The sequence below is a fragment of the Apus apus genome, chromosome 4, assembly GCF_020740795.1.
Source record: "Apus apus isolate bApuApu2 chromosome 4, bApuApu2.pri.cur, whole genome shotgun sequence".
Taxonomy (NCBI): Eukaryota; Metazoa; Chordata; class Aves; order Apodiformes; family Apodidae; genus Apus; species Apus apus.
The window spans coordinates 59,301,280-59,315,843 of NC_067285.1; the positions used below are offsets into that span (position 1 = coordinate 59,301,280).

At 47.9% G+C, this 14,564-nt stretch overlaps 2 protein-coding genes across 3 annotated transcripts; both read left to right on the forward strand.

Moving 5' to 3' along the window:
* Positions 1 to 1,176: 1,176 nt before the first annotated feature.
* On the forward strand, positions 1,177 to 4,756 carry LOC127383987 (placenta-specific gene 8 protein-like). 2 transcript variants are annotated; one of them, XM_051617816.1, is made up of 5 exons: positions 1,177 to 1,292; positions 3,131 to 3,259; positions 3,441 to 3,565; positions 4,231 to 4,334; positions 4,598 to 4,756. In XM_051617816.1, coding segments are annotated over exons 2-5 (345 nt in total). In that variant the 5' UTR covers positions 1,177 to 1,292; positions 3,131 to 3,144; the 3' UTR covers positions 4,599 to 4,756. The 2 variants fall into 2 exon arrangements, with proteins under 2 accessions (XP_051473776.1, XP_051473775.1); XM_051617815.1 differs by lacking the exon at positions 4,598 to 4,756 and having other exon boundaries at positions 4,231 to 4,338.
* A 3,833-nt stretch (positions 4,757 to 8,589) lies between these two features.
* LOC127384355 (placenta-specific gene 8 protein-like) lies at positions 8,590 to 9,497 on the forward strand. Its single transcript, XM_051618627.1, is given in 3 exon segments — positions 8,590 to 8,695; positions 8,934 to 9,058; positions 9,390 to 9,497. Coding segments are annotated over 3 exon segments (339 nt in total).
* The last annotated feature ends 5,067 nt before the right edge of the window (positions 9,498 to 14,564 follow it).

The following is a 14,564-nucleotide window of genomic DNA, read 5'->3' on the forward strand; positions in this document are numbered from 1 at the left end:
AACCCAACACTACATTTCTAACAGTAGAATGCAAAATCAACACTACATTTCATTTCTAACACCAGTTCTTGTCAATTGCGAGACAAAAGGGGAACATGCCATCAACACTTCTGGGATGTTTTGAATTTGCTTGGCTCCGGGCAACCAGCCATCCAGGCCCACCCTGTGCTCTCTGCATGCTCTGTTTCAAGTTGAAAAACAGAATCCTCTTTCCTGGTATCACAACTTCTCTACAGAATGTCAGAAGTGAACTTGAAACTGTCAGTGACTTGCACAGGGTGTGAGCAATTAAATATTTGGGGCACGTTAGTGAATAAATAGTTAATATTAGTATCTCATAGAGGGAAATGGATGTGTATGGCAAGGACAATAGCTGGGCTACATGGCTTGTGACAAGCACTTCGGGAATCAGCCTAATTTTTATAGAAAGCCTCCATGTGGTGTGTATTATGGAATTCAGAAATGAAAACCCAAATGCATCCCTACGAAGAAGCAGGGAGCACACTTGCTGCAGATACAGGAGACATTTAATAGCGAAGGTACCGTTGAGTCCTGCTGCTTCCTTATCTGGGCCTGAATGAAAGTAGAGGACAGTGCTGACCCACAGGGAGCCACCCCTGATGCAGATGGTTTAGCTGTTGCTGGCTTTGACTGCTTTGCTCCTTGCGTCTGTGGGATGGGGCAGGGGCTGTCCTGGGTGCCACAAGGACGTTTCAGCCACCCAGGAGCCTCTGCCACAGTCCCTGTTTGCCTCCACAAGCCTGGCTGTGAAAGCAGTCGGATCTGCACAACCTCTTTGTCTGAAGGCTTTTCCTTGAGGAAAGAGAAAGCTCAGAGTGAAGCACCCGGAGTTGCTCTTCATTTAGTCTGGTCTGGGATCCAAAAAGTATGCTTTTTCTTTGGAGAAAAATGTGGGAAAATGTATCCCAACAACTGCACATAATTCAGAGCTGTTCTTGCCCAGACAACCACCACATGTACACAGAGGTAAGAGAACAAGACAATATAGATGCAACTGTTTTCTTATAAGATTAATAAAATTCTATAATTTAATTCTGGGAAAAGGGAAAAAAAGTATGTCATAATCTGTGCCTCTGTTAAGCAGGTAGCCGTACCCACAGGGCACAGCTCCAAACCACCCCCACCAGTTACCTCCCACCCTTGTACTTGCTCAGTACTGGCTGCCAATGAGAGCCTCCAAGAGTTACAAAGTTTAGTTTCAGCTTCCCGAGAACCTCTCTGCAGGGGCCCCCGGACAGCAGTGAAGCCTCACAGAAGCTGGTCACCAGAAGGTTGGTTCTCTTAAAGTGTGGGAATAGTAAAAAGTTGTTAGCTTGGGAAGAGTGGGATAATAGTGCAAAAGTAGATTTTTTTTTTTTCCTGTTCAGCACATAATTTTAAATCCAAATATATTGCAAATCCTACTTGAGAAAGGGGGGAGGCTTTTTAAAAGCTATGCACAGAAGCTGGATCTGTTAATGTCTCCATGAGACGTTCCTTTCCTGCTTTCTCCTGCTACCAGAATTGTGTAGCTGCATTAGAGGAATATGGCTGGTACTTTGCTGTCTTTTTAAATTGGGCTCTCTCTTGTCTACATGGACAAAAAGACTAAAATACCTGTTAGCAAGGCTGCTTAGCTATGTACGTTTTACGGCAGGCTCTGAGGATGTGCTGGATGTAGCTGCTGTTCTGCCAGAAGCTTGCATGTCAGTAGCTTTTATATGTTGTTGCCTGTCTCCCTGTGTAGTTGCTGTCCTTTTCACTGGAGTGTTCTCTTGGTGTCAGGAGCTTTAATGTTGCAATTTCTTAATGTTTGCAGCTAAGAAAGTAAATGAATAATCATAGAATCCTTGAATGTTTGGGTGCAAAGGGACCTTAAAGATCATCTAGTTCCAACCTCTCTGCCATAGGCAGGGATGTCTCCCACCAGACATAATACCTGTACACAGAATACTGTGCATTTCTAAAAGAGAACAGAGAGGTGCCCCACGTGTCGGCAGTGCTGCTGTGCGCGGGGAGAGGGAAGTGCTGGGAGGCAATGCATGCTCAGGTTCCCTCTGGACACATCCCTGATACTGCTTCTGGCTGCAGTCACGCCGGGCTGGAAGGTGAAGCTAAGAGTGGGGTTTCTGGAGGAGCGTGCATGCATTGCCCCACAGCGTGGAGAGGGAGGGTGCCCTCCCTCCCTCCTTCTCCTCCAGCATCTGCTGCTTATTTCAGTTTCTGTTCTGGCTTCTGACTTCAGGAGCTGCGGGGGAGGAGCCTGACCACCCAGCAGCCTGGTTCTGCCTTGCCGAGCTGCTATTCCTATGCAGAAAAGAAAACCCGCTCCAAGTTTCCAATTTGTAGCAGAAAGTCTCCACCAATACGCAGGAGGCTTATGTCTTTCTTTTTCATAGCTAGAAGAACTTGGCATCAGCACAAAACTTTTAATTGTTCTCTGACAATGTTTTGTGGTTTCTTTTACTTGGCTGGGAGAATAGAAGCACAAAGATTTTGGGTTTGTTTTTAGACCTGAGGCTTCCTGGTTTTCAAAGTTTACTTGCTTAACTGCAGGAAGGCAAGGATTTGGGTTCAGACTTGGGGCACAGCGTTGAGTTTCTGCCTTTCTGGTTCTCTATGACAAGAAACCAGAGGTAATAGTTTTCTCCACTATCTCTCTTGTGTGGAACCTGGCTTCCTTGCAAGGAAATGTGAGACCACGCCTGCTTCCCGCATGCTTTGTATCCATGAGAAAGCAATCTAGGGTAAAATATGCCGAGCTTAATAGCCGTAATGCCTGCCTTTAACCCAGGTTGACTGCCCAGCACTGCTTGGCACAAGGAAGTTGGTGAACTGTGTCTAAGCACCAGCGAAGCCAGTGTTTAGAATAGGGTGGTGTGGGAAGGAACATAAATGACCTCGTGCTATTTTGAAAGCTGGATAAAATGGCAGAAAATGCAAAAACCTTGAAAAGAGACAAATACAGGTAAGATATGGTTACACTTTGTCACCTCCAGTGACAAAGTGGCAGTAAGGGAGATGGGCAAAAGGCTGCGTGCTGAAGGGCAATGGCAACCAGCTCAACTGGGGGATCAGACTGCCCACATTTTTTGCACTAACTGTCCCATTTCCCTTCCATCTCTTTTAGAAGAGCAACTAGGAATGGCTGTCCCATCTGTTGTGACCATCCAGCCTCAGTATGGCATGCTGGCATCCACTGCCTCGAGGAACCTCTGGCAGACAGGGCTGATGGACTGCTGCACTGACTGCAGTGTCTGTGAGTGCCTCGGGCAGTCCTGTTTCTCAGCCGTCAGCAGTGATGTGCTGCGGTTTGTCCCACGCCCCCGCGGGACACTTTTCTCGTTGGGAGCCTGGTCCTCCCAGTTCCTCCTCCAATGCTGGCAGGACCAGGCGGGCAGGCAGAGCCTCACCCACCTCTGTGTTTCTCCCTCTGCCAGGCTGCTGCGGGTTGTTCTGCTTCCTCTGCCTCACCTGCGAAGTGGCTGGGGACATGAATGAGTGCTGCTTGTGCGGGAGCAGCGTGGCCATGAGGACCCTGTACCGCACCAGATACAACATCTCGGTCAGTGGTTAACCCTCCCCCTCACCCAGTCAGTAGTTAACCCTCCCCCTCACCGTGCTGAAACGTGAAGTGCTCCTGAGGCCTTTTTCTGTGCACACTAGGGATGAGCAAGGTGTGGCAATGCTCTCTGCTCACCCTTTTTTTCACTTGTATATCCTGCATGATGCTGAGAGCACAGGAGTTGGGATGTGCTCAGCCATGCTGATGCCTGGGCTAGTGTTCAACAGTGCACGTTGATTGGACACAGTTACTTCCCAGCAGCCTTTACAGAAGTCATGTGTCATGCCTTCAGCTGCCACCGACCACAGCAGCTGGCAAAGACTTGGCTGCTTCCCTGTGCCACCCCCAGTCCTTGAAAGATGGGAAAGTTCTGATGGCCCGAGTCCAGTTTGCCCAAATTATCTTTTTCTGTGTGTGTTTTCCCCCAGTTTTAACTCCAAAGCCAAAAGGTAAGTAGCTATCTGCAGCCTGCAGAAAGGGCTCCCTTCTTCCTTTCTGTAGTGTTGAAGGTTCCCTAGCCGCTGTTTTTAATGCCTACTACTAGGGATGCTAAAGCCAGCCTGATAACAAAGCACACACCATGTGGAACATAATTAACATTTTCCTGTCCAAAATATGTTTTTTTTGGGATGCCTATATCTCTATAACCAGTTTCTTCCTAACAGGGGTCCATTTGCTCTGACTACTGTATCACCCTCTGGTGCCCTGTGTGCTCCGTTTGCCAAATTAAGAGAGACATCAATCGGAGGAGGGAGCTGGGCATATTCTGGTAAGCCGGGCATGAATCTGGTTTTAAAGCTGCAGTTGAATGTGGGCAAGCAGTTTCCTGGAGTCTCTCCTGCCAACACCTGACATAAGACACAGGGTTGCTGCAGTGGGGAAATGGCCGTGGACAAGTGACAAGAATGACCTGTCCTGCAGCAAAATGTTACTGGGAACCTCATGCAGGACAGAGGGGGGAGGAGTGGACACACACATGGTGTGGTGAGACACAGCCCTAGTCCCTGACCCCACTCTCCCATCCTATTGCAGATGCTGCCCTCTTTACTGAGTCCCACAGAGCCGCGGCAGGCACTGCTGCCCTGGCTGTTGGGAAACGCACCAAAAAGCTGGGCCTTTGCCTTGGATTACAATTGACTCCTTCTTTCTTGAGAAACGTTATGAATAAACAGCATTTTACCTTCTTGCCTATGTGTGTGTCACTATTGCATTGCCTGAGAGTACCCATCCATCTGTCTCAGCAGCACAAACCTTGTAAAGGGCAGGTAGGGGTTCTGTCAATGCTGTGGGGTGGGTCTGTGTTGTGGTACTTCCACCTGCCTAAACCCCAGGTGGCCCAGACAATCCTGTGGACGGTCCCTGGAAATACAGAAAACTGGATTTTTAGCCTAGGAGAGGTAAAGACCAGGAATGGGGAGAAGGGGAGAAAAGAAATACCATGATGCCACCTCATCCAGCACAGTGTGGTATGATTTCATAGCTGTACCTCGAGGCAGCACCTGTGTCACCCAGTGGAGTTACGGTCAGTTCTTGCTTAGGCTTAATGAAGGAAAGGTGCTGTGCCTCCAGTGGCATATGGCTTAAGGCAGCGCAGGAGCCTGAATGCAAACTGTCCTTTTCTGAAAACCCCTGCTGAAAGTGGTGTGTCCCATCGGAACTCTGGGCCTGCAGGATGCTGGGGTGGGGAAAGGCAAGGTGGGGCAGCAGGAGCCTGTCAGAAGCAGCAGAAAGCTTGCTCTTCATCAGGGAAGGTGCAGTTTTGCGAAATAGCACCTAAGGTGGCATCTGGTCTGTTAGAGGGAGCAGAGGTCGTTACCAGGTAACACCCACAGCATATAAAGGGTGAGAACCAGGAAAAAGACGTGTCCTGGGACAAGGGCAGCTCTGCAGGTATGTATGACTTGGCTTTGCGTTGGCAAGAGCTGCGGTGCGAAACTGGGACCTGCTAGAGGTCGAAGTGGTATTGCTGGGAAGGGGAAGCAGCGGAAACAGGTGAGGTTTTCTACCTGGAAAACTGCTTCAGAGCTAAGCCAGAGCGTGCCAAGTGCTGCTGAGGGCCATCTCGACAGAAGTGGGCAGCAGAGATAAAAGGATGGCAGCTTTTGTACTGTATTGTTCATTTGTTCCAATGGTGCTGGTGGTGCCATGGAGCTGTAGGTTTGGGAGCACCTAGGGTGATGTGCTGGGTGTGCTGTACCCAGGCCACCTGTCCAGAAAGGAGCACAGAAGGGAGGATTCTCCAGGCTGCTGCCTGCTCTGTACCACAGCCTCCGTACACGCAGGGGTGTGGTGCACTCGTCCTCAGGGAGAGCAAAGGAAAAAAGCCCCTGGTCTGGCCTGCCTGGAAAGAGCACAGTGTGTATGTGGCCGTGAGCACTGCTCAGCTCATTTTCACTGTGGGCTGCTATTAATTTGGCGGTGGGGGAGCACCTCCTTTGGCATGGGAGGCTGGTGGGGTCCTGCCCCTAATCCCTCCTGTTGCTGCACATGCTCCTGTGCTGTCCCTGTCTGGGAGCCCGCGCTGTCCCTGCATGGAGCCACATGCTGTCCCTGCACGGTATCCCTGCTACATAGCCCATCTTTAGTCCGTCCCCTCATGTGGTTCCTGCTTCTTTTTAAATCATCCCATGTCTAGGCTCCCCACAGGGGCTCCTGCTTTTGCATGCCATGAGGTGGCAGGAATTCCTTGGGGCCTAGTGCATGAACAAGCATGGCCAGGGCAGGGGGTGTCTAGCGAGGGCTGATGGGTGCTGTGGCCTCTGTTACACCCATTGCTGGTGAGGTTGCCTGCACTTGCTCCAGAGGCCTCTGCCAGCAGCCAGGTGACTTGTGCCAGAGAGAGCACAGCAGCATTTTTATAATCAACAGCCCTGTTCAGTAGCAGCAGGAAAACACCCTTGTATTTTAACCCTCAGCGGAGGCTGGTGACTGAAGCAATCCCACGAGTTGTCACTGCCCTTCAAGGCAGCTTGTCACCTAATAGGATCAGATACCAAAGAGGGTTAGCCCAGCCACACTGCTGTTACCTGCAGAAAGCTGGAAAAAGTCATATGCAAATAACATGGAGACTTTCTACAAGCCTTCTTCCCTCTTACAGCATAATTCATCATCCCTTTTCCTCTCCATGTACTACCCTGGAACAGGCAAAGGTTGGCCATATGACAACAGGCTGTGTCTGACAGCAGAGATGTGCTCATGCCAGTTGGGGTGCTGCAGGAGCTGCCAATAGTGACAATAGTGACTACAAATGCAGTGTCACAGCCTCTATCTCTCTGGTGTCAGCCATGGGTAATGCACTCAATGGCATCATCTGAGTGTTGGGCACAGTAATATATTTATTCCACTGTATTCCCTGGAGACTTGCCTTTAATACTTAAATTCTGTGTAGATGTGTCATTATAATGTGAAAACCATCCAATTCCCTTTATAGTGTTTTAACAGAATTTACAGGGATTAATACCATCATCCCTTGCTGCAAAATGTAAATGTTTCTCCTGTTTTTGCTCCTCACAGTGTGCCAAAACTCTGCTGCTCCCTTGTCACACAAGGGCAGGGAGGGGAGGGCTGCTTGGTGGGCATCCCCAGCCGTCACCCAGGCAGACAGGACAAAGGCATCAAAGCTGGGCAGGGGCAGGCAGGACACAAAGTGTCCAAAGATGTTCTGTGAAACACCTATAATGCCCACTGCAGAAACACCTGTGGGCTGTGCAGGGACGAGAAGGCTGGAGAGGAACTCCCCTGGGAGCTGCACTGGGACTCCTCCCAGGAAAAGGAGCAGCAGCCCAGTTACAGGGTGCAAAGCTCAGACTGCTTCCCCGTTGATGATTTCTTTGCTGGGGATGTGTGGCTGTGCATTGAAAGCAGGAGAGAGTCCTTGTAGCTGAAAGAGCATGGGACCCTCGCATCTCATCCATTCCCATGCTGCTTAGCAGAGCAGTGCAGAGCTTGGGCACAGGGCAGGGAGTGTGCCTGCATGGGACTTCCTATGGGAACATCCTGTTTATTTTCCTTTTCCTTTTTTTAAAATAAAGCTTCAAAGCTGAAGTGAGAATTGCAGAGGGTGGTACCTTGCAGGGGGTGGCAGGAAGGGAAGGGATGGCACATGGAGGTGGAGATGGAGGTGCAGGTGGAGTCCTTATATGAGTCAGATGAGTTTGAGGATGGTGCTGCAGAGCAGGAGCTCTGCTGCTCTTGAAGGCTGCAGCCCCTCACTGGGGAAGGATGGGCAGGAGCAGGGCTTCAGAGGCCATCGTGGCCCAGGGAACCATGGAAGAGGAGATGAGGATGAGGCACTGGCACGGACAGGCAGGTGGAAGAGGGGTGGGAACTGGTGATTGGGCTTAGGGTGAAGGAAAGGGACAAGGAAAACCCACTGCCTTGAAACCTGCTAAGAAAGCAGACGAAGAAGGAAAGGAAAGGGAGAAGCAAACAGGCTGAGATGCTGAAGGAACAAAGCAAAGATTAAGGAGACTCGCAGAGCTTGGGAAAGCCAGGGCCAAGCTGTAGTAGCTTTGGGACACTGGAAATATTAAAAAAAACCAAAAAACAAAAAACCCAAACCAAACAAAAACCACCACCACCACAAAAAAAAACCACACCAAAAACAAACAAACAAACAAAACAAAACAAAACCAACCACCAAAATTAGCATTTTAAGCAGATAATGATGAAAGATGAACTGAGGATCAGAAGACAGGATTGAAGGGTTGAAGCACTGAGGCTCTGAAGCAGAAGGACCTCTGTTTTTAAAGAGGCCTTTTAGCTGAATAGGCAGGGGGACGAGGTGCTGCTGTTTTATGGGAGGGCTCTGCTGCAAACGACAGCAGCAGCTCCTGGCAGAGCTGTGCCCCTACTTTGTTGTGGGAGGGGTAGTATCCTGGCAGACGGGACCTCTCAGAGACCTGTGCTGCCCTCTCCATCTTCAAATGCAGCAGCCTGAGCAAGAAAACCCTGAGGCATTTTTCTCTGATGGGCTTTTCTTCCAGACCACAAACTGCCTGGAGGGACTCAACCCCACACCAGCAATGGCCTCTCACTGTGTGGTCACAGTCCAGCCCCAGTTTTGGACTGCCCTGCCGGTAGGCCAGTGGCAGACAGGGATGATGGACTGCTGCTCCGACTGCAGCGTGTGTGAGTATTTATGTACCCCTTGTTCCTGGTGTTGGCTCACAAAGTGTTTTCTGGCATTGCCCCGCTCCTTCTGTAGCATCGACCCTGCTGCAAAGCCCACTTCTGTGGGTACCAGCAGCAGAGCAGCTCTTGCCTGAAGTTAAGAGCCACAGCTCCCACAGCCACATCCCCAGCCAGCTTCTCCCCCGTCCTCCTTCTTTGCACCCCTCAGCCAAGTCTGTGTCTCGCTGTCCCACAGGTCTTTGCGGAACCTTCTGCTTCTTCTGCCTCTCCTGCCAGGTGGCTGGGGACATGAATGAGTGCTGCTTGTGTGGCTCCAGCGTGGCCATGAGGACACTCTAGCGCACCAGATACAACATCCCGGTCGGTGACAGACCACGAGGCCTGCTCTGCTGGCAGCAACACCCACAAACTGGGGGCTGGGCTGCAGGCTTGGGGCAGGAGAAAGGGGTGCCCAAGGGGAAGAGCATCAGCAGGGAGTTGCATGGGCAGCCCTGCAGGCAGGGAGCCAGGGGCACATCTGCATCCTTGCCATGAGCTGGGGGTAATCCCGTTGCAGACTGCCTCATCCCAGTCCTTGCCATGTGCTGTGGGGCTGGCGATGAGCTGCCCCGGGGTGTTGACCATGAAAAGCAGGAGAACTTAGAATCTGACATGGGAAGGGGTTGTTCATACAATGTCCCTTGCTCCGCAGGGCTCCATTCTGGCTGACTACCTGTCCACTGTGTGCCTCCCCATGTGCTCACCCTGCCAGCTGAAAAGAGACATCAATTGGAGGAAGGAGCAGGGCATATTCTGGTAAGCTGGGCATGCACATGCACAGACACATGATGTGGTGAGGCACAGCCCTGCTCCCTGACACACCTCTCCTATCCATTGCAGATACTGCTGTACTTACAGAACTCTGTGAAGCTGCCTTGGGTAGGAGTTGCTGCTGCCCTGGCCTTTGGGAAATGCACCACGGCAGGTTTGCCTTGATTGTGGTTGATTCCCCCTTCCCTGGATCAGAAATAAACAGCAGAATTTGCCTTCCTGTCCACGTGTTACCTATTTCTCTGTGTCCTGCAGCACCAGAAGATAGTATTGTACTTTCTTGCTACTGTGCAGGCATAGCAATACTGACATTATGAGATAAAGGAAACTTGCTGTTGTGAACCCACACTGGGATGAGACCAAACCACAACATTCATGAGAAGGTAAGATAAAAAAAAAAAACAAAGCAAAAGCTAAGCCTGCTACAGACAGCTCAGCTTCTTTTCTATGGACACCCTGCTCTTGGGGAGGCCCAAGAGCATGGAACCCACCCTTATTTCTGCCTGGACCGTCCCCAGCACTAAGACACAGAAGGAGACAGCAGAAGAGTGATGGTTATGGTGTGGGGATCACAGTCCCACTCAGCTTTCTCCACACAAACCTTGCTAGGAGTGCAAAGCATGGGAGTTGCTTCTCCATGGGGTGAGAACCTTGCAGCTGCAGGTGTGAGTGCTGGGTATAATACACTATGGTGGAAGAGTCAGAACAATCTGCACCTTGCCAGGACTTGAGGGTCAGTGGTTTATCCATTACCTGGCAAAGAACACAGAAGAGGAAACTCTGGGGCTGGTGTTGCTCTGCAGCCACCGAGAGCTGGCTCAAGTTGGTTTCAGCTTTGTTGCTTTTAAAAGAAAAAAGTTCTTTTTGCCCAGAGTGGGCAGTAGGCTGGAGCTGCACAGGGTGTTTCTGTCCTGGCACCTTCAAACCAGAAGTGGCTTTTATTAAAAAATACCTTTTCCCTAGCCCCCTGTTTTCACCACTGTAACTCCTGTTGCATTTTACACAGTGCCTGCAGCACCACTGCACCCTTGTCATGAAGAGGCGGGTGTACCCTGCTGACAGTGCATACACAAGTGTTTGCACACACAGAATTCAGGTGCACAGAGAAGTAGAAGGCCTATCATCTGGTCCTTACTTGGGAGAAGAGACCAACCCCCACCTCCCTTCAGCCTCCTTTCAGGTAGTTGTAGAGAGCAGTCTCCCTTCAGCCTTCTCCAAACTAAACAGTCCCAGTTCTCTCCAGCCTCTCCTCACAGCACTTGTTCTCTAGGCCCTTCACCATCTCAGTTGCTCTTCTCTGGACTCACTCCAGCACCTCAATGTCCCTCTCGTAGTGAGAGGCACAGAGCACAGTATTTGAGGTGCGCCCTCACCAGTGCTGAGTACAGGGGCATTTAATTTTGGAAAATGAATCAAAGTTAATTTCTGTTGTGTGGAAGTGCTCACAAGCTTCTCCTTAATCTGGGAATGGAAGATTCTTTGACATCTTCATCTATTATCTACCATGCTCTGCCACTCAGGAATCTGAAGCCCAAACCTACTCGGTGGCACCATGTCCCTACTGGCCCCTGTAACAGAAGATGGCAGCAGAACTTACAGTGGTATCTGTACTTGTAAAGCCAAACAGATTTCAGTGTAAGTAATATTAAGCCCCCAAATTTGTCCCTTCTTTATTTCTTAATAACTCTGCATTAATTTATGTGTCATTTGTATGGTTATATTGGCCCTCTTATGCTTCTTTTCACCTTTGGCTTTTTTTCAGAACATACAGTTCACACAAGGGAAGCTAACATGACACAAACACATTCCTTCTGATGGCTGTTGGCTGTATGTAGCAACGAAAAGCCCTTTCATTCTAGTCTATTTACCTGTCAGTGAGATTTGAACATTTTCCAAGGCACATAACAGGGACTGATCTTAGCCTCACTCTAACGCAGTTACTGGCAAGAACTCCAGCTTTGGCTCTGCTACTTGACTTTGTGTGTATCAATGCTGATTTAACCAGCTTGAAGGTCAGGCACTTTTGGGACAGATATGATAAAGAACTCAGGTGCCACTAAGGCACTTAAAATCTGTGAACATTTTAAATAGTAAGACACCACTGGTCACTAAAAACAGTGGGATCTGCAGAGCTGAGATGTTTTGGGAAAATAACCTGTCCATAATTTTGACAAGCCCAGATGTTCTGGTGATTTAATGGTGTTGCACCCCATGGGGATTTAGGGACTCCACAGTGTACCTTGTGAATGCCTTTGGTCTCTAATCCAGTGAGGTGAGTAGTCATATAGTAAAATGGTGTGCAGGCTTCTCCCTTAATCATGCATCAGGGGTGTAATTTGCAACGATCTCGGGACGGAGTATTTTCTAAGTAACCTCTAAGAGGCCTTTAAAACCCGCCAGGCAGGTAGGCAATCAAAGGCGCTGAGGGCAGCCCGGAGCATGTGTTTCTGCCTCAGTTCCACTAGAGTGCAGTTTTGCCACAGCCAAAGCTAAGAACAGCTAAAACCAAGGGTGCAGCAAGCAAATTCTCTCAGCATGCGCTTTATCTCACTGAGATTCAGATGCAAGCTCTGTTACTTGGTTGCTTACAAATCCATATTCAGTTTTTGAGCAGAACTAATACTAAAGGCTAAGAAGTCAAGACTTTATAGTCATCTTCTTTTCTTCTTTATAGATTCAAATCAGAGATTTTGATGGTACTCTGAAATGCAAGTTAAGCATTGATCATATTAGAACTAGACAAATGCCTAATGTTTGGCATATCCTTTGTTGTACTTTTTAAAATTATCTTGCTGAATCAGAATCTCCTTTAATATAAAATACGGAAGTGGCAGGAAATTTGCCAAAACATGGTAAGACATGCTCAGCATTTGAGATTGCACTGAACAGTAAATTATGTTGATCCTTTAATACAGAAAGCACAGCTGAGTTAGTGTATTGTGTACCAGCACAGTAAGCTCAGATAAAATTCCAAAATTATATTGAACTTCTGAACTTTCTGCAAAGGAAGAAAACAAGAAGTGGTAAGTTCTGATACTTTGTTAAAGAGATGGTTGCTTCTAAGCATAGAGTTTTTTGGTATTTCCAAATACTGAATCATGAATTAGTTTAGTGCTTTTGGCATCTGCCAAAAAACTTTGCCTTCCCTCCTCCAAGCAGTTTCAACAGGAGTATTTTTACCCTTGGGAAACTTTCACTGAAACCTGCTGATTTGTGTACTGTTTACAGCATTACTGCACTGTTTACAGCACTGCTAAATGTGTGCTGCATACCATGGTGATAAAGTGATTAGATTTCCCCTCTGAAAAATACATTTTATAACCTGGCCTCCTGTGGCCTGCTTCATACCACAGTGAAAGTCACAGAGTCTCCCTCCCTGCAGCATGGACCTAGCCCTCCTGCATCTGTTCTTATGTCCTTTTTATAGATATCACTAAATACTTATGACAAGTTCCAGAGCAGCAGACCTGGACAGAAATTCTCTGTATAGAAAGCTTGTACAGGAAACTCAGCTAATAACCAGGCAAGTCCCTTACCCTCAGACCAGGAAGCAGACCAGGAAAAAATTCAAACTCTCAGCTGTGGGAATGAATGACTGGTCAAACCACACAGGGTAAATGTGAATTAAGGCTGGCTAATAAGAAACATTAGTTCATCTAAGGTGAGTAATGAGGTTTCAAATCATTTCACCTAGGCCGGTCAGGATATTCAAATAGCTGTAACAAACACTGAAATAATTATAGTGTTTTAAAAAATTTCTGTTAAGTATTAAAAATTATGAAAGTGCTTGTAGGGATGTCAAGGAAATTGTTTTTCAACTGCTTCTACTGGAGACCATTAGCTTTGTGTTAGTATGAGCCACACTTCTGAAGGAATTTTGCTCCAAGCAGACTTTCAAGAACTGGAAAGCATTTGAAAGCATTTTAATTGTCCTCACTTCCATCATTGCCTTCTGATTATTTATGTTACCCTCTGATGACTTAGGTTGCCTTCTGGTAGATTGTGATCACAACTGTCTTTGTCCAACAGAGTGAGTATCTGCCAATTGAATCAGAACCAGTGAAAGCAAAACCTGCTTCTATAATAAATAGTAGCTTTCCTTATGCCTCCTAACAATGTTTTGGCCTCACGAAGGCAGGACTTGTGATTGTGACATTCATGGTACCCCAGACATATTACTGCTGGGTTTAGTTTGTGTTCCTAATTAAAGCTGGAATGGCTCATGGCTCACTGCATCTTTCCATCACATGAAGCCTCTTGACATTATTTATGCAACTGCTAAGTGACACAGAAACACATCTGGGGGAGAAGCAGAGAGGAACAAATGGCTCAAGAAAGGTCAGGGCAATACCACATGGCTGCTTGGCTGCTTCTGAGGAATGCAAATTGAAATTCTGCTCCTCTTGAACACCTCTCTGTTCTTTGTTAGCAAAATGAGTATATGGGTTATGACATCACAGGCTTAATTTTCCTTGTATTGCTTTGGAGGGCCACAAATGCACACAAAGCAATAAAGCAGAAATGTGAATGTTCTCTTAAAGCTGCCAGCAATTGGCTGTCACTCAGACAATACCATTTCTCTTTGTGCTTTATGTGCAGACACTCTCAGATTATGGCAAGATGCTTAAACATATTCTGCATGTTTCAGGAACATCTGTTGGCCTATCAGAATGGGAGAACCCCATCAGAAATGCCACTAATACATGTTCATATTAAAAGTCCAGGTATGTAGCAGGAGCTCAGCATTGTCTTGAAGCTAAGGGTTTTTTTTTTTGTCATGGTATACCAGACTGAAATCTAGCATGCAGGAAAGGTCTATAGACTGATCAGTGGTACAGAACAAGTTTTGTAAGAGGAGTAAAGTAATGGATGAGCAGGTTCAAAGCAAACGTAAGGAAATGCTTTCTCATGTAACATGCAGCTAATCTGTGGAACCTGTCACCATAGGATGGTGTGGATGCTGAAAGCTTACAAAGGTTCAAAAAGAGACTGAATAAATTCTGGAAAAATAGAAAAATCACCGGAGAGTGCTAATCCCCATCACCACATCCCGTTC